Below are 24,120 nucleotides of genomic sequence, written 5' to 3'. Positions count from 1 at the left end.
TGTGTTATGTGTTGTAATTGTGGAGGTAGTCCACTGGTCAACCAGGCCATTGGTGTCTGTTATCGAGGATCATTTAGTTCTCTGGAATGTGTTTGAAGTCCGATGGAGAGAACAGAGAAGTGATCTATTTAGCATCTTTTTGACAGTGGGGGGGGGGGGGGGGCAACCATTGAAAATTTAGCATCCATATAAAGGTGGGGCTAAAAGGGTCTCTTAACACAAAGTCCCAACGACCATCAAGGATCATAAGCATAAGCTTCTGCAGCACGAACACAAGCATGTAGTTCACCTTTGTTGTTGTTGCTGTTACGTGACATAGCGGTGTCTGACTGGGGTCGAAACATAGGGTAATGACATCATCGTTTCATAAAATATAGGACTCGCTGTGCACACAAAACGCAAAGGTGTCATTTTCAGATTTATCCACTCTGGGACCCAGTTTCAGGCTCCTAAAATGCTGGATCCATCTGGACGAAACAATACAAAATATTTATGTATACAGCTAAATGTGTGTATGTGTGTATGGGTCTTTACTGTGATTGTTTTTTGTATGTCTGTGTAGAGCAGATGAATGATTGAAACGCTTCCCACATGCAGTGCAGTAATACGGTGTCTCTCCAGTGTGGATCCTCTCGTGCGTTTTCAGATTTGATGACTGATTGAATCTTTGATCACAGTGTGAACACTTATAAGGTTTCTCTCTAGTGTGGATCCTCTCATGTGTTTTCAGATTTGTTGACTTATTGAATCTCTTGTTGCAGTGTGAACACTTATAAGGTTTCTCTCCAGTGTGAATGCTCATGTGTTCTTTAACATGTACTGATTGTGTGAAACTCTTCCCGCACTGATCACATGTGTATGGTTTCTCTCCAGTATGGAGTCTCATGTGACCATCAAGACTATATTTGCATTTCAAACTTTTTTCACATAGAATACAGGTGTACAGTTTCTCTCCAGTATGAACTCTCATGTGTGTCATAAGGCTTCCTTTTACTGCGAAATTCTTCCCGCACTGATCACATGTGTGCAGTTTCTCTCCAGTGTGGACTACCTTGTGTTTCTTCAGGTGCCCTGACTGAGTGAATCTCTTGTCACAGTGTGAACATTTATAAGGTTTCTCTCCAGTGTGGATGTTCATATGTACCTTAAGGTTTGCCAAGTGTGCAAAACTCTTTCCACATTCATTACATATGAACAGTTTCTCTCCTGTATGAACTCTCATGTGTGTCATAAGGTTTCCTCTTTGTGTGAAACTCTTCCCGCACTGATCACATGTGTACGGTTTCTCACCAGTGTGGATTACCTTGTGTTTATTCAGGCCTCCAGACCGAGTGAATCTCTTGTCACAGTGTGAACATTTATAAGGTTTCTCTCCAGTGTGGATGTTCATATGTACCTTAAGGTTTGCCAAGTGTGCAAAACTCTTTCCACATTCATTACATATGAACAGTTTCTCTCCTGTATGAACTCTCATATGTATCATAATGCTTCCTTTATGTGTGAAACTCTTCCCGCACTGATCACAGGTGTACGGTTTCTCTCCAGTATGGATTAACTTGTGTTTCTTCAGGTCTCCTGACCGACTGAATCTCTTGTCGCAGTGTGAACACTTGTACCGTTTCTCTCCAGTGTGGATGTCCATGTGTACCTTAAGGCTTAACGATTGTGTGAAACTCTTCCCGCAATGATCACAAGTGAACGGTTTCTCTCCAGTGTGAACTCTCAAGTGAACATCAAGACTATATTTGCATGTCAAACTCTTTCCACACTGAGTGCAGGTGAAAGACTTCTTGGCTCTTCTTTTCTGTAAATCTTCCGGTTTCGTTTGAGAGCAACTCAAATGTTTTTCTCCAGTTTCGACATGATTTTTCTCCTCAACTTCACTCAGTTCTTGGTTCTCCTCACTTTCTTCAATAAACTCTAAAAGAAAAGGAAAAACAGTTCATTTGTCAGTGACAAATGGAGAAATGTGAAAGTACATAAAAGTGAACCCTTGTGTAACAGTGTAAAGCATTTCTATACAAAATGTTCATTTTAATGCAGTTTTATAAATTATACACTTCCCTGAAACTTTTCATGAATGAGGTACATTGATCTTCAAAATATAATTTTTGAAACATTAGACAAATCCCATGTTTCTATGAGGAGAACTATTAAATATGTTTGATCAACTACAAAATTATTTAACATACATTTTGTTGAAAAACAAAAGTGTCCCTTATTATTTGCTGCGTCATCTATATTATTCAACAGCAATTATAAAACAACCTGAATTTCAGTGAATACTTGTCTCACAAACATGATAAATATGCATAGAAAGCTTGAAATGTCTGCTTTTAAATGAAGTAATGTCGAAAAAAATATTATCTGATAAAGTAATCCATATGAAACCAAAGCAAGGTCCAGTCTTTCTCGTCTGAGCTCATTATCTGTAATGTGATCACACCCACGAGTGGCTTCGCTTTTGGTATGACAATCGACCATGTGAGACACCACGCGAACATGTAAACGTCCACGTCATCTCCGAAAATGGTTCATCTCAGATAATGTTCATTTTTGGAAGAAGACGTGCTGAGAGGAATGTGACAGAGGGGTGGATAGAGATTAAGCTCAGTCCTATACTAAAAGGGTTAATCCTATGATACAAAGAGAATTTCCAATCAGCAGAAAATGTTAAAAATCTGCCTGGAAGATGACATGTGTCTATATCGTCCTAATACACGGTGAAGAGGAGAGTTTGAGCGGCCAAAGATTCTTCAAGGACCACAGCTAGAGAATTGCAGAAAAAAGTTGAGTTTCGGGGTCAGAAAACCTTTAAAAAAAAAAAAAAAAAATTCAAACAGCACCTGCATCACCACATGTTGTTTGGGAGGGCTTCAAGCAAAAAAATAAAAAGAAAAGAAAAGAAAACGCTTTTACCAAAAAACAATCCCCAGCATATTCAGTTAGACACGACTGGAACTTCAAATGGGACTGGCTTCTATGGTCAGATGAAACAAAAAATTTATAGCAGCAAACACTCAAGATGGGTTTGGTGAACACAGGGATAAAAAGTACCCCATATGAACAATGAGATACAGGCCCACAACATTAAAAATACAGCAGAATATTTCTGCTGGAGGTCCTGGACATTTTGTTTAGACACACATGGCATCAGTGATTCTATCAAATACCAACAGATAAATAAAATAAAAAAGTGACTGACTCGTTCTGAAATCTTATAATGGGCCATGTTTGGATCTTCCAACAGGACAATAATCCAAAACCAAACCTTAAAGCTTCTTCTGTGGCCATTTCAGTTCCCTGACCTGCACTCTATAGAAAATGAGTGAGGTGAACTGAAGAGAAGAGGCACCGTCATGGAGCTCAAAAATATTTATTTCATAATGATACCCCCCCCCCCCCCTTTTAATTCTTATTCTCCAATGAAAGGTTAGATTTTTGTGATTTTTTAAAATAATAGATCAAAAGGATTAACAAAGCAGCCAACAATTCTGACCGCTACACTACTGATCCAGAGACAGTAATTAAAAATAATAATAGTTTAAAAATTAATTGAAAAATAATATAATAATGTTGTGTAGTCTATAATACTATAGACACAGACAGTTTTACTATGGTTATTTATTCATGACAAAATAATTACTATATAATTGTATGGAGTCTTACACACATGCTGTACAGTTCATCCGAGTCGTGCATTAATTTGTGTGGTGACATATTATGGGAGTGGCTTGGTGGAGTGCAGGAGATGCAGATAACTTGATTTTAAGAAACTTTAATTAATGCGGTCATGTAACAAATCTGTTTCAAAGTGAATTGCTAATTGCAACATTGAAATAAAAATGTAAAGCCTGTACAAATACTAGAAGCTATGAATATACTTAAAGTACTGGGACGATTTTGCGCAGACTATTTCCCAGTACCATTTAAAGGGTTGTATTCGCACCGACAGTGGGTACTAGGAAGTGATGTAAGCCGGTCGACAGCGACGCCATTTGTGCACGGCGTTCAACAACGAAAACAAAGAACAATGACGTTAACAACAGGAGGATGGAGGACGCTGTGATCGGAGCGGTGTTTTTGTTGTGTCTCTCGGGTTTCACAATAATGGACATGGAATGTTTACACAGCGTTTTCGTACGCATCATTTAGCCAATCAGCGTACACTTACGATAGTTCATATGCAGCTGTTTTAGACCCTACTCTGAAGTAAGAGCTAATTTGGTTCCTTCAAACGGAGTTCCGGGAACTAAAACAGTTCCTAGTTCCCGCGGTGCAAGCCTGACAAAAAGTGGGCAGTTCCACAATTAGTTCAGGTACAATGAAAAGGTTCCTGCAGTGTGAAAGAGCCTTATTATACCATTTATTGTAGTTTTGTTCGCTTGGCTGTTTCCTTATAAAAGTTCAGAATTTTGTCAAGTTTTTCCTCCGGTGTCTTTTATAATTATATGATGTCATTGCGTTGCTGCCTTGCCACCAGCCAATCGCTGCATTGCTGATTGTGGTTTCGAGTATCGATACATCTGCCCTTTTCGGGGAACATGAAAACGCACAGTAATCTTAGACAACTTAATCCAGACATAATCAAATCCACAAATTTGTTTGAAGAACCAAACTAGCCAGAGATCAGTTATAATGATTAGAAGATCTGGCATCTTTCAAATCATCTCAGATGTGAGGTATGAAGAACAGGACCCAGGAGTTAATAATCTGTACTTAATCTGTGCTTCAGAAAACTATTTTTAAACCTTGATTAACTATTCTAGATTATGTCTACTCCTGTCTTAATTTAAACCACCCCAGAATTGACCTCAGAAGAAGAACGTGATGCAATGCAACACGCAGCTTGATCCAGTGCAGGATATCATTCTGATAAGATTATTTCTGAACCAGTTATTTATTTTATAAACAAAGCTTTACTTGATTTGTATCATAATACTCACATTAAAATGTTTCATGTGAGCAACAGTGTGTTTAGCCATAGCACTGCTGGTGGAAGAGGTTCACCAATCGCGCGTCACAGTCTCACATGCCGCAGTAACATTTGAGATCACTTATTTTAAAAGGCAATAATGTCAATTGACAACTTTGCGATTGTATTGTAAAACACAACAAGGAGCAACACCATGAAACCATTTAAAAAAAGGTGCATTCAATGGTGTCCGTGACAGGATATCAAACAGCCAACAAAGTAAAATGATTCCAAACATAACTACGGTGCGCTCTCTTTATTTTATCAAATGATCATAATCACATCCATTCATTTTACAATCCTGTTACTAGCCTTTTATTTAGACTAAAAACCCCTTCATTCGGGGGAGGAAGCTGGCTTTTTGAGTGGCATTTGCACATCCTGACACAGGGCTGGGCTGGGTATCATTCAAAAATTTTCGATACGATACCTTGTGTTTGATACCGGTTCCTGAACGATACTTTTTTCCGATATCAATTTTATTAAATCAATTTTAACAAGATTATATTATCTAAAAACTTTAAACTTTGGTTTCTATTTTTTTCAGCTTTTTGACATATTTACACAGACTCAAAGCCTCATCTCCTGAGCCACTGCACAAAGGAACAAAATACATCCAACAATAAATCACTGCAAATAGTTTTCAGTTTACACATCTATTAGGCTACGTTAACATTAGTGCATGTTCCTTTTAAAATGCCTAGCTCAGACAGAATCATCATTTCTATTCATCTATTCTAGGTTGTTAAAGACTTCAAGAAATTGAAAATCTTTATCCACTTTCATAAGTGGGTGTTATATTTTCTTTCACCAAATATTTTATTGTTATAACATTCTGTGTTGTAATATGTCTAATTATTTGAATGCATAAAAACAACTTTATTCAAATTTATTCTTAAAAAAGCCTTATGAAATGTCTCATGACTTTGGAAAACTTGCATCTGATGTTTCTCTGCGTCCCTATTTGCATAATTCCAGGTCATCGACACCAAGCTTCGTTGCAATTTCTGTCTAGTAATTAAATGCTTTCTCTGAGTCTCCCTGCGAGCAGTTGAACAGGATATATTTGTGGCAGCTCAGCTATTCGACACAGTGTATTTATGTTGCTAGTGACTTGGAGATGTTGTTCTCCTGCCTGACCTTTGTTGAATGAGAAACGAACCGAAAAAAATTTTTAAATTGCATGTCAAAGAAGGTGGAGTTCCAGAACACACCCACGATTGCATAATCGCCACGGACCAATAGTAGCTCAAAGGTGTTTAGGAGCCAAAATGAACTCCCCCAGAAAGTTAGCTTTGGTGAGCGGTTTCGAACTGCCGAAACAAACTCAAAACGAACTTCGTTTCGGCCTGATTTCATTCGAAATGATGTCATATCAGTTCGTTCTTCGATTTCGTTAGTAGGGTTGGACAGGTAGACAGTGCCATTGTCCTTTACAGATGGCTGACAGACATCACTATGTTGAGCCGGCATCATGATTCCTTCCCCCATCCCCTCTTCCGCAATCTGCCGCATCCCAATTCAGTGTTCGGAAAGGAATTTAAGCATACTACGGAACCCCTAAGGGGAATAAATAGCCTACTAGATGGGAGCAATTATATCGTTGGGTAATTATAATTAAATTGCTGGCATCAGGGAAGCGCTACTAATATGCAGGCAGGGCACTGAAACCGCTTTCGAATGCACACTCTCATTTCACTTTCACGATTCACAATCACACGGACTCTATACTACGGAGCAGCAGCACCATACATTTCACAAGATTAGATGTTTATCAGTGGTGCTCAGTATCTGCAAATAATTTGCCATCGTCCTATCAGTCATCTCTCCTTATGCTGGGAACACACCACAAGATAATCGGGCCGATTTTGGGCCGATTTCTCCCTTTCCGATAATCCTAGGTAATGTCCCGAGTATCTTGGTGGTTCTAAACATTATCTTATCAGATTTTCCTGTGGTGTGAGGTGTGTTAAGAGTGACTGAATCTGCTCGGAAGAACGTCAGAGGCACACCGATACTCAAAATGCTGAATATTTACAATCAGAAATCCTGATGTGTGGGGGGAATCCCGAGGACACCACACACTATAGACCATTTCAAGGACGTAAACAATAACTAAGGCGTTGGAACGCTACTGCGCATGTCTGGTCCTGAAGCATTTCCGGTAGCACCATTTTTAAATCTCAGATCTATCAAAACCTACAGCACGTACTATTTAAGTCTAGAGAAAACGCAAGTTAGGTATTTAAAAAAAATAAATAATTAGAATTACCCTTTAAATATGATTGAAGTGCAAACTTACAAAGAACATTAAAAGTAGTCTTCCGGGCGGCTCTGATTGATGTTGCGTGCGTGTACACGAGAGATGGTGGTAAACACTTTTCACAGTCTGGATGCTTACAATTAACTCCTTATCGGAAAAGTTGGGATCATTTGTTTGTACAATGGATGTTCAGTTATACTGAAGCAAGACAAACAGTGTTACTTACGATCTTATCATGGTTTGTGCTAAGATGTTCGGGGAGGTTTTTGGTGGACATTTCACTTGCATTGCTGGATGAGTCTGTATGTCTATGCAAATACTCTATTTATTTGTACAGCACTTTTCACAATATTTATCGTTTCATTGCAGCTTTACAGAACATGCACGTTTATTACAACGCTAAATGAATGCTAGTAAGCTAATCACTTCATGCTATTATTACTGGTTTCATTCGTTTTATAATGTGTGCTTAGTTTGGTCAAGTTTGTTGCTGTGGAACAATGCTAGAAAGCATTTGAATGCTCTGAGCCATCATGTGGTCACATATTCAAGTTCAAGTTCAAGTCAGCTGTATTGTCAATTCTTCCACATGTACAGCACATACATACAGAGAATTGAAATTGTGTTACTCTCAGACCCTTGGTGCATACAGTTAACATTAAACACGTTCAGATACAGATAAATACAGTTTAAACATATGTACATACAACTATACAAATATACAAATGAGGATATTGTAGAAAAAAATAAGAATTAGATTGATAAAGTGGCATAAGGCGCATGGCAGGTAGAGTGCAAAACCAGTTAAATAAAAACAACACTGTGTAGATATATTTGTAGTTCAAAAGAGCTTATCAGTCTGAGGACATTGTAGAAAAAAAAAGAGAGCTAGATAAAGATAAGGCACATGGCAGAATAGATGGAGTGCAAACCAGTTGAATGTACAAAAACAAAACTGTGCAGATTTGTTTTGTTTTGTTATGGGTGTAGTGCAAGAAGAGCTTATCAGTCTGTTAAAGTGACAAGTCGAAGTGACTGTTCGGATAGATTTTTGTCAGACTATCCGAAGAGGTAATTTGCAGTCAATGTTGGATGGGTAGTGATCAGCCAATGCTGCACAAGTGACAGGTGCCGGTCACAGTTTGTTGGTCGGTGGGGGGGGGGTCCTATGGGTGTGGGGGGGGATGTCACAGAGTCAGAGTTCCTAGGCAAGGCAAGGCAAGGCAAGTTTATTTATATAGCACATTTCATACACAGTGGTAATTCAAAGTGCTTTACATAAAAGAAAGTGAAATAGACATTAAAATCAATAAAAACATGGAAATAAGAATAATAAAAACAAGGAATTTTAAAATGATATAGAAAATGATTTAAGATAAATTTAAAGAAAATGATTATACATAAAATATATTGCAGTCAGTTCGGACATATAGCACAGTGCTCATTCAACAAATGCACAGTTAAACAGATGAGTTTTGAGTCTTGATTTAAATGTGGCTAATATTTTAGCACATCTGATCTCTTCTGGAAGCTGGTTCCAACTGCGGGCCGCATAATAGCTGAACGCAGACTCCCCTTGTTTTGTGTGAACCCTTGGTATTTCTAACTGACTCGATCCTAATGATCTGAGTGGTCTGTTTGGTTTATATTCAGTGAGCATATCAGCAATATATTTAGGTCCTAGGCCATTGAGTGACTTATAAACGAGTAAAAGTACTTTAAAATCAATCCTAAATGTAACTGGAAGCCAGTGTAAGGACCTGAGGACTGGTGTGATATGCTCAGATTTTCTGGTTCTAGTCAGAATCCTGGCAGCAGCGTTCTGGATGAGCTGCAGTTGTCTAATGGTCTTCTTGGGAAGGCCGGTGAGGAGACCATTACAGTAATCCACCCTGCTGGTGATAAAGGCATGAACAAGTTTCTCCAAGTCTTGACTGGAAACAAAACATCTAATTCTTGCAATATTTTTGAGATGATAGTATGCTGATTTAGTTATTGCTTTGACATGACTACTGAAACTAAGGTCTGTCTCCAGAATCACCCCAAGATTTCTGACTTGATTTTTCGTTGTTTGACCCCTAGAGTCAAGGTATGCATTCACCTTGAGAACTTCATCTTTGTTTCCAAATGCAATGACTTCAGTTTTCTCCTTGTTTAACTGAAGAAAGTTCTGGCACATCCAACTGTTAATTTCATCAATGCATTGGCAGAGGGAGTCAATGGGGCTGTAGTCATTTGGAGATAAGGCTAGGTAAATCTGGGTATCATCAGCATAGCTGTGATAGGCAATTTGGTTCTTCCTCATTATCTGACTTAGTGGGAGCATATACAGGTTAAACAAGAGCGGTGCAAGAATTGAGCCTTGTGGGACTCCACATGTCATGGCCGTCCACTTAGACTTATGCTCTGCTATACTCACATAATAACCTCTCCCTTCTAAGTATGACCTGAACCATTTGAGTGCCATCCCAGAAAGCCCGACCCAGTTTTCCAGTCTCTCTAAAAGTATGTTATGATCGACAGTGTCAAACGCAGCACTAAGATCTAGTAGTACCAGCACTGATATTTTGCCAGAATCAGAATTGACGCGAATATCATTTATTATCTTAATGAGTGCTGTCTCTGTGCTGTGATGTGCTCGGAAACCAGATTGAAAATTGTCCAGGTATCCATTTGACTTTAAGTAGTTGTTCAGCTGATTAAAAACTACCTTTTCAATAATCTTACCTATAAAAGGAAGATTTGATATGGGTCTATAGTTGCTCAAGATGGTGTTATCAAGATTGCGCTTCTTCAGAAGGGGCTTAATAACTGCAGTTTTAAGGGAGTTTGGAAAAGTCCCAGAAAGAAGTGAGGCGTTCACCACTTCTAAGAGATCCGCTTCTAAACAGTTAAGCACATTTTTGAAAAAGGATGTCGGAAGTGTGTCAAGATAGCAGGTTGAAGATTTAAGGTGCTGTACTATTTCTTCCAAAATTTTGTTATCAATTTCTTTAAAAACACACATTGTCACTTCTTTTTGAAATTGCGGTCGAATCTGTGTGACCTCTGCATAACTTGAGGATGTGCCAATCTCCTTTCTGATATTATTGATCTTCTCAGAAAAGAAGGAAGCAAACTCATTGCATTTGCTGTCGGAGAGCATTTCACTGGGAATCTGACTTGGGGGGTTTGTCAGTCTCTCAACAGTCGCAAAAAGAGTGCGGGTGTTGTTTAAGTTACTGTTTATAAGGTTTGAAAAGAAAGCCTGTCTAGCTGTGGCTAGTTCCACATTGAAAGCATGAAGGCTGTCTTTATAGATGCTATAGTGAATTTCGAGTTTCGAATTTCCTAGTGTGTTGCTGTGTTAAATGGAGGTGAAAGAGGGGAGGGGCAAGGACGGGAGGGAGTTCAGCTTCCTGACAGCCTGATGTATGAAGCTGTCCTTCAGTCTGCTGGTCCTCGCCTGGAGACTCCGCAGTCTCCTCCCTGATGGCAGCAGACTGAAGAAGCTGTGTGTCGGGTGGGTGGGATCACCTGCAATGCAGAGGGCTCTGCGGGTGAGACAGGTGCTGAAAATATCCTGGAGGGAGGGGAGAGAGACACCAACGATCTTCTCAGCTGCTCTCACAATGCGCTGAAGTGACTTGCGCCAGGATGCGTTGCAAGCGCCATACCACACAGTGATGCAGCTAGTTAGGATGCTCTCGATGGTGTCTCTGTAGAAGGTGCACATGATGGGGGCCGGGGCTCTGGCTCTTCTGAGTTTGCGGAGGAAGTAGAGACGCTGCTGTGCTTTCTTGGCCAGTGCTACAGTGTTGTTAGTCCAGGAGAGGTCCTCAGTGATGTGCACACCCAGGAACTTGGTGCTGCTCACTCTCTCCACAGTCGCACCGTTGATGGTCAGAGGGGCATGCTGAGTGTGTACTCTCCTGAAGTCAACAACAATCTCCTTCGTCTTCTTCACATTCAGAGAGAGATTGTTGTCACTGCACCACCCGGCCAGGCGGCTCACCTCGCTCCTGTAGTTTGTCTCATCTCTGTTGCTGATGAGACCCACCACAGTCGTGTCATCCGCAAACTTAATGAAAATGTTGGAGTTGTGTGATGGTGTGCAGTCGTGGGTCAGCAGAGTGAAGAGGAGGGGGCTCAGCACACATCCTTGGGGGGCCCCAGTGTTCAGTGTGATGGTGCTGGATGTGTTACTGCCGACCCGTACTGCTTGAGGTCTCCCGGTCAGGAAGTCCAACAGCCAGTTGCACAGAGAGGTATTGAGCCCCAGCTGGGCCAGTTTGTGAGTGAGCTGATATAACCAAGAGATATAAACAAGATGAATGCAATTCAATGCTGACTACCATGTTTTGCATAAACCTTTATTGGTTTTTTTTTTTTTTTTTAAGATAACAGTATAGCCTTACAGATTAATAAATGCACACACACACTACATACAATATATATGTGGGTATGCTTGTTTTTTATGCACATTTGCTGTAAACACATACAGGTAAAAAAGTGTGAACTTATGAGATTAGTTTACAATATGAATTGCATTATTATATTTAAATGTTTTGTATATTTAAATTATGGTATTATGGAACAATCTGTATGGTTTCAATAAAATAGTGCAAATTAAAAATACATGAATTAAAATTTCAATCTATACATTATTTTTTTCCCTTTTTTTTAGAAAAAAGTGCCAAAGACTCTTGTGTTGAAAGCGTAACATCTATCTGCAAGAAAGTCGTCAGTACCTTCTCTTTCAGCTGGAAGAAATAGAGGGAGCTAAGTAAAGCACAAATTGAGCTGAAACTACCTCTACAGAAACTAATCACCGAGTCCCCAACACGGTGGGGTTCCAGACTCAACATGATTCAGAGAGTTCTTGACCAGGAAAAGGCCATTTCTCAGGTCCTGAAAGCAGACAGGAAGACGAGACATTTGGTCCCATCATGGCAGGATATTGACATGATGGAGTCTGTGAAAAAGGCCCTGAGTCCACTGAAAGACTTTACTGATGCACTCTCGGGTAAGGAATATGTGAATGTGTCCTACGTAAAGCCAGTGCTTTACCTGCTGAAAGTCAACATCTTGAGCCGGAATGATGACGACACGGAACTAACAAAAACAATGAAGACAACCATTCTCAGTTACCTCACTGACAAACATCAGGATCCCACCACTGATGACCTGTTGGATATGGCTTCACTTGTCGATCCCAGGTTCAAAACCCAGTACATTGACAGAGACAAGATAGAGGGAATACAAGCCAGAGCTGTGTCTGAGCTGGAGTCTTTGCTGACCATACAGTATCCAGCTGCAGCAGCATCGGATCAGCAGCCTACATCTACCCCGAGCCTTGATGCAGAACAATCCCAACCCCAAAAAGCAAAGATTGGGTTGGGTTGAAACATGGTGGCAACACTGTTCCAGGCCGTTGTTTCACAGTTGAAAACTAAACTAAAGAGACGCACATCAAAATAGCTTAGACTGCAACAAAAGACGCTCACATTGACAAGCACTTGTGAGCGAGCGGGTATTAGACAGCTCACCTTTGGTTTCAAAGAATTATTTGTTATCAGTCATGACTTAGAGCAGACAAAAATAGAGCAGACACTGAACATGGTTGAAGCTTTCTATAGTTCCCATACAACTTCAAATGGAGTATACTTTGAAAGGCTGGACATTCGACTGTACGCGAGCGCTAGCGTACACGTACAAAAACAAAGTAACGTTAGGCCTTTAACATCATGATGTCTATCAGCCATCGGCGATGGACGATGGCATTGTCTATCGGCCAAACCCTATATGGCAAATGTGCGGGGGGAGAGCTGAGCTCATTCGGAACTATGGGAGCCCAGAGGGGAGCGTCGGTGAATGTTAAAGAGAAAAACGATATACATTCAAACAAATCGACATAAACTACACATTCGATAAAATCGATTTATCTCCCAGCCCTACCACTGTATGTCATTTCACAGTATTTTCACCTCCTAAATTACTACACTATAGGAGTGGGCGATATAGCCTCAAACTTATATCACGATATTTCAAGAATATTTGCAATAACAATATTTATGATATACAAAAAAAATATGGAACATTTGATGGGACTCGTTAGCCTTGGATGGCAACTCATCTAGGAGAAGGTAAACTCCGATTTCAAACCTATACCCATCCATGGGAAAGGCTAGCTGTATCGAATTCTGTCCTACCCTTGGATACACCAACTGCACGGAGAGGGGGAGTCTGCTGCATGGGCAACAGATGATTTTCCATATTACCATATCCAGGCCTTGTGGCTCCACTGGAGAGGACACTCCAGCGACACCGTAAGGTGTCGACACAACACGGGAAGTGGCAGTTACCGGTGATACTTAGAGTTACAAATGACCTGCTCTTATCATCTGATCGTGGTTGTATCTCTCTATTAGTGCTACTGGATCTTAGTGCCGCGTTTGACACTATCGACCACAACATTCTTTTGAATAGACTAGAAAACTTTGTTGGCATTAGTGGAAGTGCATTAGAATGGTTCAATCATACTTATCTGACGGCCATCAATTTGTAGCAGTGAATGAAGCGGTATCATTGATCCCAAGTGCAGTATGGAGTACCTCAAGGTTCTTTACATGTTACCCTTGGGAAATATCATCAAGAAACACTGTATTAGCTTTCACTGTTATGCTGACGCGGTGTGGCTGGTATAAACACAAGCACTGACTGCCGAGATCAACTCCAGTGATGCGCCATAGGTGCGTACAGATGCGCAAATCAGTCTGCTGTTAAAAATGAACCATCCATTCACCATATCATCACGCAAAACTAAGAATTAGAATCAGTGTATTGTGACGATAAAATATAGGTGCGGGTGGATAATTTGAAGCAGTGGACTCGGATGAAGTTTGAGCTCATCCGCACATCTCTACAACACACTGACCTGGGTCACCAGTATCAAACAATTGGCTAGTTGCATATCTCCGCCATCTTGGATTTCCAGTATAGTGAGTGTGTGGATAGATACTTCCGGTTGTGCTAAACGCCAGTGCAGAGAACCAGGGAAATCCAAATCTTGCCTTCTATATATGTTTACAGGATTTAGAAAATCACTTTAAATACAGATAAGATCTACACTGCTATTATTACTATACTATAGTGCTGAACGATTTTGGAAAATAATCGAATTGCGATTTAATATGCAATTATTTTTTAAAGCTTTTTATATTCTGTATTATTCAACAAAGACAAGTAATAAATCATTGTACAGTATGCAGTGGTGGGCACGTTACTTTAAAAGACTAATTAGTTATATTACTAGTTACTTCTCACAAACAGTAACATCATTATAAAAGAAACTAATTACCAGGGAAAGTTACTTTTTTTTTTTTTTAATGTTCAAATATGTCAAATAACTTGGATGCCCCCAATTTTAAATATGTTAAATGAATGAAATGGTCACTAAATAGAATAAATTATTATTATAAAACATTGTACACTAATCTACACTATTTTAATGTTATACCTATCAAATTTGTTACGGCTGGTGCTGTTTGTTGTTTTTTCTCGTCTTTTTGTTTCTCTGTTGTTTGTTTTTACTTTTACTTTTTTGGTGCTACGCCATTGGTCCTGCTCCCTGCCAATCATCGTTGGAGGAGATGATGTCATCTGTCTCGTCCTAATTAGTGACCAGCTGGATCTATAAAAGTTAGATGCTGAGACAATGCGGCAGATGTCTTGCTTGTGTCTGTTGCTAGTTGGTTTATGATGGTGTTGTTTAGCTAATGCTAAATTTGTATACTGTGGGTTAAGCTATAGTTCCATATGTTTGCGTGTGTTTTTGTACATTAAGCTTCATCTTATCTTTATTTGTGTAAATTTCATTTGTATGTATGTATATAAAGGGGAGAGAAGGGGAGGAAAGGTAAGAATATAACGTGATATACATTTTACATTCTGTAGTGAATGATTGTTAAATACACTAGGTAAGGAGTGTGCCTCACTTGTCTTACTTTGTTTTTGCTAGTGAGAGTACCTTAGTTTAGGGTATCTTTGGATACTGAAGATTTTCTTTTCTTTTTGTTTCCCTTTAGTTAAGTTTAGACTTGATAACTGAGTTAGAGTTAGTTTTGATTATTTGATTAAACTATTGATTTCTTACTTTAGTTTTTTTTAATGTAAATATTATATTGAATGGTTTAGGGACAAGGGTTTTCCCACTGTAAACATTGTAAATAAACACAGTTTTGTTGCCTTTAGCGCTTCGGTTTTTATTGCTTACACTGGTATCGGGTCGAGATCAGACCTCAGCAATTAATGTTATTCCCTATACCCCTTAAAATCGCTAGGGATTGTAACATTAAATGGGGGCTCGCCCGGGATATTTTATAATTTTCCGAGATGATGTTGTTTGGTTTTGTGTTGAGGCCTGATATATAAGCTGGTGTGGTATGATTTAGTCTATCCGATTAAAGATAGAATTGATGCAGTGCGCTAGGGTGTATGTAGTGTTGTTAATATACTTAATGGGCATGATTGATAATTGATTATTGTAAATATTATCAACCCTCTGCTTGGCAATAGAATCTCCATTGGCTTGTAATTTTTTTTTAGTTTACTCACCAGACTAATATTAATTATCTGATATACTAAACGCTTACGTTTGGAAAATGGCACAGTTTTTTTTAAATATCTCACATAGCATCAGTCAGTCAAACATTATATGATATTATGATAATTTAGCATTAATGATGATAGAACTTTAGTAATTAGAATAACCATGTATGAATGCATATTTGTCATGTTGACTGAACTGGTCTGGTGGTGGTGCTTAAGATATTGTTTGTCATTTAGTGTTTCTATATGAAAAAAATATAATACTGATAAAACTACTACGAATTCTACTACTAAGAACAATATAAAACGCACTAAGGATTATTGAGCTGCTGGGTTCATGAATATTAATCAGGCTCGAACTGATTCGCTGAAATCAAAACAGGGAGGATAATAGGTGAGCACCAGCCAATGAGATTGCCGTTTGCGGATTAGTCCCGCCCACTACCGTAAAACCTGGCAGTTCTTAAAAGCTGAAGAATTCCAAAGGAACTCTTTGACAGGAAAATACAACAAAGGATATAATTTACATGTAGCGCGTCAGTTCTGCATGATATGTAAGACCGCAAACTGTGGACTTGGCAACATAGCGTGCCAACTTGATGCTTCCTCTGAAGACTGCTTAGATGTGTTCGACTTGAAGCAGCGCAGCTACATTTTACATTTACATTTATTCATTTAGCTGACGCTTTTATCCAAAGCGACTTACAATTGCTATATATGTCAGAGGTCGCACGCCTCTGGAGCAACTAGGGGTTAAGTGTCTTGCTCAGGGACACATTGGTGTCTCACAGTGGATTCGAACCCGGGTCTCTCACACCAAAGGCATGTGTCTTATCCACTGCGCCATCACCACCCCAGCTAGACCGATCGCTGTGTGTCATCAAATACTGCTAGAGCTATAAGAGAGCGGGCGTCTCCTTATGCTTTCTCTCTCCGTACTTTGATGTCATACACCGATCGATCTTCAAGTCGAGCACACCTCTTTACTCTCGCGTGTCACGCAACAGAGTGTAATTGCAGCCTCTGCGGTTGAAAAATCGTGTTTTTTAATATTGCAATATTATCGCAAATGCAATAAATCGTTCATCCCTACTATACTATAAATGTTAACCGTGCCAGTGCATTTGAAATTTAGGTAATTTGGGTCCGATAAATTAATGAAATGCACTAATCCCTACTGTTCATGAAACGAACATTGAACTCATGGTTTGTACACACAGCTACACAATGTCTATTTCCTTTACCAATTGTGTAAATGTACAAATTACTTATTTCCCGAGTTTGTATTACATTGATTTTTTTTAATTAAATATTTATCTTGTGAGACATGGGCTGAGATTGATCTTCATAAATATACTTTTCTCAATTGTGCACATATCAGTTTGTTCCATAATTTTCACAACATATTTTAATATTTTACACATTTAACTTTGCATCAAGCTATTTTTTAAATGAAAAGAGCTGTAAAAGGATACAACTAATACGAATAAGTTAAAGATTTTTTTTATCTGATAATTAATGCAAAAGAAATCGTAAAAACACATGCACTGCTTATAGACAATGATTTATGCAACAGATCTTTCACAAAACATAAATATTAATAAAACACACGGAAATGCAAACACTGATCTTTTAATTAATGCAAACCTACCATAATTACATTAAGCTATGTTAAATTGTACAGTTACAGTTCATAATTTTCAAATAAAGTTAATAAAACAAAAATCTTGAGTGTTTATTTTGACAGTCGCAAACCTTATGATCTTATAAATAGCAGTCAAAACAAAATCAACTCAAGAAAATTGCACATTTGAGTGGTTTGTGTTTGAATGAAGAGATCCCCGTAGACTGACTAACCACTGACGCTGAACCGCATGATTAAGAATGAAGCAAATCTCTGCGTTTTATCTTCATGAATTTCCACAAAGAGGTAGGCAATAATGTAGGGAGGATATTTTCTCTTGTCTTTGATATACCACTATCCGCTATTTAATTTGAAAAACATTAATTATATCTATCTAGCCAAGTTTCGTTTGAAGTTCCCCTTGCAGTATGCGAACGTCGCAAGACCGGAAGTATCCATGCACACATGCATGCACATATATATATCGGTGCCATACATGTGGCATATTCGCCGATACCGATATATCTGCGACAGGCTCATATCAGCCGATAAAATCGGCAAATGGATATATTGGTCGGGCTCTAATTTTCACATAATTTTTGTAGCAAAAACTAGGGCTGTGCAAATTCGATTTCAGCCACCAACGATCATGAAAATACAATAATCGAGATTAAAAGATTATTGCACCCCATTCCACCCCTTTTCCAGCAGTGCACGGTCACTCCTCTACAAAAGCCCTATTTCATGTGCAGATCAGTAAAATCATGTGACTTGCAAAATGGGACATGCTTGATTTATTGAAGTGTATTAGACTTACTGATGTTTTAAAAGCAAGAAAGACAACGTGCGCTGTTCCTCAGGAGGATTTCTGTGCCTGCACTTTACACGGATATGTAAAGTCATCTTTTAGTCTAACGTGTGCACCTTAATGAGCAAATACACGCAAAAATGTTTAAAAATGTGGTGCTTAGCGATTATTCTTGTAAACCCTCGTCGGTTATGTAATAAATGAACAAGTGTTGAGAATGAAAATACATGTGTAAGATCTGTGTGGCTCTTAAAGTGACTGCCGACTGTATGCTTAATATTAATCAAACAGCAAAAAAATAATTAAAAATCACTAACTGCTCTTGACTGAAGGAAAAAAATAAAGTTGAATTCTTACAGTGAAGACTATGCTGTTTCACTCATATAAAATTTTGGACATATGGCTCACTCATAATCGATAAGTGTTAAATAATCGTGATTACAATATTGACCCCCCCCCCCAAAAAAATATCGTACTTATGTTTTTGCAATAATCGAGCAGCCCTAGCAAAAACTCTAGTCTAGATGAAGAATAAACACCAACCTCCTTGTCCCTCCTGTTTTATTCTCCAGGTTTCTGGTTCCTCGTGTTTTATTCTCCGTGTTTCTGGTTCCTCATGTTTTATTCTCCAGGTTTCTGGTTCCTCGTGTTTTATTCTCCAGGTTTCTGGTTCCTCGTGTTTTATTCTCCAGGTTTCTGGTTCCTCGTGTTTTATTCTCCATGTTTCTGGTTCCTCGTGTTTTATTCTCCAGGTTTCTGGTTCCTCGTGTTTTATTCTCCTGGTTTCTGGTTCCTCGTGTTTTATTCTCCAGGTTTCTGGTTCCTCGTGTTTTATTCTCCATGTTTCTGGCTCCTCGTGTTTTATTCTCCATGTTTCTGGTTCCTCGTGTTTTATTCTCCAGGTTTCTGGTTCCTCGTGTTTTATTCTCCATGTTTCTGGTTCACTGGTGTTCTCCTCACTCTCTTCTTTAACAAACACCATCTTCACAGCAGATCACAGTTCATATGATACTCCTCCAGAAATTCCTGCTTGCTTCAAAAGTAACGACTGTGAGGATGAGAATATTACAGGTATTTACTGACCTGATTCAAAAACTATATTTTTCTATTTACAGAAACAACATTTCTAACCGTTTAGCATCCCGACAAAACAACAGAGAGCGCGGTGAATCTGAACTTCTTCCTCCTAGACTTCATGGTCTTTGGAAAACAAAAGTGTCTTATCGCCACCCGCTGGACTGGAGTGTGAAGCGGCGAGAGGAGGGAAAATAATACGGGGAAAGTTCACATAAATTACTTGGTGCGCCTATAAGGTGCGCTGTGTTTATTTGTATTTTGTTTATTTATTTGTTTTACAAAAAGCCGATCTGCACAAATAAGGAATTAAAATTATAGCCTCGCATGGTACTTGATCAGCATCAGGGCCATTCTCCGGGTGGCAAATGAGAGACAGAATTTGTAAAAATGCTTGTTTTTTTGTTGTTGTTTTTTATATAAAATATATTGCTATGCATTTAAAATTAGTTTACTATGCTGTATCCATTCAAATAAAAGCTTAAGAACATTTAGATTTTTTTTGTATCTCAAACCCCGTTGCACATCGTTTCCAGGAAACATGTCGTTCAACCCGGAAACCGTCGCAAAATGTTGTGCACCGGTGTGAGCCTGAACGTGCCAAGACACAAGACACGGGTACAGAGGCCTGACAGTAAGGCAGGAACATCCATATTTTGTCACAAATGCAATCTCTAAAACTCAATTAAATATGTATTCTAAAACAAAAAATGTAACCGTTAACAGTGCACAAATTGGGTTTACGCTACAGAATACAAACATTTTATGATTTATTGGTATTTAAAAATGTATTTCAACTGTTGTAAAGTAGAGGGACACCACTTGCCACCACCAATGAACAATGACCCATGTTAGGAGAAAAACTAGCAAATTATTAGTGAAATATTTCATCGAAAATCACACAACGTTGCAGTATGTAAATATGGGAATTATGATCAATGAAAACATGTGATAATAAGATGTAGTCTAATTAAAAATAATAAAATCTAAATAATAGCCTAATAATAATATTAAATATAAAAAAAACCCAATTTTTTACAGGTTTAGCATGAAAAACAACATCCTTGGGTTATGTGTCCATCTAAATATCTGGGACTTAAGACATAACCGACTGTGTTTACAAGGATATTTTGATATAGGTCATTGTTTAAATAGCAAAGGCATTTGTGCTCAATTATGCGCTCAATGGTGTGCTATTTTGAGGCAACACACTTGTATATATATATCTGAGACCTGTCAAACTGATTTATTTACCAATCAGTGCAAACATACAAATATTGCAATATCACTGTAAGGACAATACATTTCTATTAAAAAACAAACTCGTCCAGTGGCCTTTTACAGTGATTTCATATTATGTGTAATTTTGACCATAGGAATTAAAATGTTAAAAACGCTATTCCTGTGAAGATCTCTAGCAGTTTATAAATGCACTTTATTCATTAGCCTTGTCGTTATTGTATTTACAGTGTCTTGTGTGCAGAAGGATTCCAGTAAGTTCATCTGTCAGTCTATACATAATCTGTTCCCAAAATAAATGTACATAAAAACATCAAGGAGAATGTGTGCATCGTTTCTGTTTTATGTAGTCATTCAGTATCACATGAATTCTGTAAATGACATTCAACTGCTATTTGAATTATATTGAAATACAAACTTTCACTATGTTGTAAAACTAAATCTTTATGAGAAGTCACACATTTCCTCTGGAGGGTCAACTGAAACAAGAGCTGAGATCATTCTATGGGATCATTTATGGTGCTAGCTTCTTTTTTTTTTTTTAGGATAATTATCTTTAAAGCTATGTAATTAACCAACTAATAAATCAATCACAATCATATTCTGTGCATATCAATAAATGAATTAAAAACAACAAAACCCAATCTGTTAATAGATAGCAATGCAAGTACAGGACATATTAATGCATGTCTTATTTCTATACTCTTAACTTCTGCTCATTTCACACTGATGGTCTGATTTTATGGATCTGACGGAGATATCTAGTCTCTTCCATCCTGTTCAGCTCACTTGAGTCGAGCCTCACTTCTTGTAGATCTGATGTCATAAACAATAAAAGCAACAGCAGCCACTCCCACCAGAGCAGAGACGACCAATCGGATCACAGTTTCAATAAAACCACAACAGTGGATGTGATCTGAAAAAAGAGAAACGCTGAATCAGAACTGTGCATTTACCTCCTCTTCAATAAGACTTACAGGTTTTGTGGGTTATATTAAAGTTCAAGCATTCATTGTGTAGGAAAAACATCCAAAAGCTTTGCTGTCTGCATGTTTAAATGTGTTTGCATACACTCTTTCTTTGCCAAAACAGCATTAGCTAGAACATAATTAATATTATTCTAGGCTCTTTTAAAAGCTTCAGCCTCTTCTTTAATCTCAGCTCTCATAGAAACCTGTGCAATTATGTGATTCTTTCTCTGAGATCTTTTTTTGTTGTTTCAATGTTTTATAAAGCCACACGGCCCGCGCTCAGACACCTGTTTCACAGAGCGCTCTTCTGTGGTCTGCTCTCTGCTCCAGTGAAATCACAATAAGAAAAAAAGGAAGTGCACATATTTTTGCACAAACATTTCAATTTTTCTATGAATGCATGAGCTGATCAAATAAACCTTGAATGCAATGTAAGAAAAAGCATCTGCCAAATGCATAAATGCAATGCAAATTCACATCTTGCAATTTTAATTGGTTTATGTGGTGGATTGTTTAGCACCCATCAGCAGTAACATAAAGTGCCACATAAGGATATGTTTGATAACAACGGCATGAGTGTGATTTCTGACTTAAGTGATGTACCTGAGCATGGCTGATGGAGTTCAGTAATGTTGGCGTCCTCAGTTTGATTGACAGATACGTTATTTACTGCACAAGTGGATGACAAAAAATTGCAGCTTGATGAACTTTCTGGTGATAAAATACTTTGCAGAGATTCTGATAATTACAAATACTTTCATGTCAGTCTAATCGCACGTACTTCTGATCTTTATTTATAGTAGACCCATATTTATCTTCAAATGTTCATGCAAGAAATATTGAAAAATACCTAAATGAAATGAAGAATGGTCATGCTAACAGTTATTCTCCACTCACCATAGACAGTAAGATTGAAATGCATGTAGCTGGTCTCTTTGCTGATAACTGTTACTTTATAAAGTCCAGAGTCGGTGGTTCTGGTGTTTGTGATGTTCAGAGATCCAGTCTGATGGTCCAGCGTCAGTCTGTCTTTGAATCTCTCATCAGCACCATCATATGTTGAGTTGGTTTGCGTGAGTCTGTCAAATTCAGCTATTCTTGTGCTTCCAAACATCCACTGTATCAACAAATATTTCTGTTCTTCAGTAAGATCAGTGTTTAGAGTGACAGAATCTCCCTCCATCACTGATACGGTCTTCACATCTACAGAAAAATGGGAACAGACTATAATCATCAGTTAAAGTGATTTGTATTATGCAGACATTCTTTAGTGAATATTGGATTAATTGCAGTTATAAGGATGTAAGCATTTAAAGTGAGTGTTATTAGACATTAAAACAATGAAAGTTCAGAAGTTCAGTTTCAGGTAATTTTCCTCTCTTGAAAACAGAAGTGAAACAAACATTTGTTTTTGGATCAGACTGATTTCAAACTAAATATCGAGCTCTGTTTGGATTTCTCAGCTGGAGACAAAACTACTAAATTACATTTGTAAAGATATGAGAGAGATACGGAACTGATAGACTTAAAAAAAATAAAAAAATAAATGAAAACCACTGCAAGCTTTTATTTATAAAAATGAATGGACTTTCATAATGAAAAACACTCATAACTTACCAACCAGACCCCACGAGCACACAAAGAACATCACAACATCGGTAATCATATTCCCTGGTCGTTTGTCAGCCACTTTAAACACGCAGTAAATCTCTAAACGCTCTGTTCACACTAGCAGTGACCACTTTGTCGCTTCATGTCGCCAAATACCACTAGTAGGCGTTCCCGCTGCTGGTTGCCTATAGAGGATGTTGTGGCAAGTTGTTGACTGAATATGTGTTCTTACCATTTAAAATATATGTTTTGGAGGAGGAACGTTGTACATTAAGTCCATAAACTTAAACCCCCATAATATTTAGTTTTTAATTATTTTTTTTTAGTTATGATTTGAGTAATCAGATAAAATCTGATTTTTCTTTTTTTTTTTTTTTTTTTGTGGTAATAAAAACAGTCCTAAGTGAACAATAGCCCTTAAAATGATCTAAATATGTATATAATGACAATGAGGCAATATTAATTCAGTAAAATAAAATATCAAAAGCAACTAATTTCAAAGTTTTATTGAACAACACTGTTATACATAATGCAATATACATCATATAAACAATATACAACAATCAATTAACTTGTATCAATTATGTACAAATGATGGCAGAGGTCGCCAACGGCCCAGTGATTGCTTTTGTTAGATTTACAGTGCGATCAGATCCTTGGCATTTAATCTAAATCTCCACTAACTCTTTCATGTTTGGCCACTTCTTTATGATAGAAATGCTACTGTAATTTCTTAAACAAGCACGTGGACATCAAAATATTTCAAAATCTCGATGATCAATAATTCACATAATTAGAAACACATTCTCCTGTCTTAGCATAGGTTTACAAATGATAGCACTATTATCTGCTATATTAATGATTATTTTCAAATTGTTTACTATATCGTGTACTGTGGTTCATTCATCACTGGAATGCGCCATTTCCTGTATTTTACAGGTGAATGTAAAAAAAATGAAGGCGTTT

General features: G+C 38.0%; 1 protein-coding gene across 2 annotated transcripts; it reads right to left on the bottom strand.

The window, feature by feature from the left end:
- Positions 1-20,083: 20,083 nt before the first annotated feature.
- LOC306863937 (uncharacterized protein) lies at positions 20,084-23,314 on the bottom strand. Of its 2 annotated transcripts, none has more exons than XM_079407546.1 (4): positions 23,161-23,314; positions 22,441-22,746; positions 22,147-22,281; positions 20,084-21,488 (listed from the first exon to the last, which is right to left on the bottom strand). In XM_079407546.1, the coding sequence occupies exons 1-4, from the start codon at positions 23,207-23,209 to the stop codon at positions 21,358-21,360; spliced, it is 621 nt and encodes a 206-aa protein (XP_079263672.1). In that variant the 5' UTR covers positions 23,210-23,314; the 3' UTR covers positions 20,084-21,357. The 2 variants fall into 2 exon arrangements, with proteins under 2 accessions (XP_079263672.1, XP_079263673.1); XM_079407547.1 differs by having other exon boundaries at positions 20,088-21,488; positions 22,147-22,254.
- Between the last annotated feature and the right edge of the window lie 806 nt (positions 23,315-24,120).

Source organism: Barbus barbus, assembly GCF_936440315.1.
Source record: "Barbus barbus genome assembly, chromosome: 4".
Taxonomy (NCBI): domain Eukaryota; kingdom Metazoa; phylum Chordata; class Actinopteri; order Cypriniformes; family Cyprinidae; genus Barbus; species Barbus barbus.
This window is presented reverse-complemented; position numbering and strand designations above follow the sequence as displayed.

Coding starts and splice junctions, on each gene's coding strand:
- LOC306863937 (XM_079407546.1), bottom strand. CDS start 23,209: ATGATTACCGATGTTGTGATGTTCTTTGTGTGCTCGTGGGGTCTGGTT. Junction 22,747..23,160: donor GTGCTCGTGGGGTCTGGTTG/GTAAGTTATGAG, acceptor ATTTTTCTGTAG/ATGTGAAGACCGTATCAGTG. Junction 22,282..22,440: donor TTTCAATCTTACTGTCTATG/GTGAGTGGAGAA, acceptor TGTAATTATCAG/AATCTCTGCAAAGTATTTTA.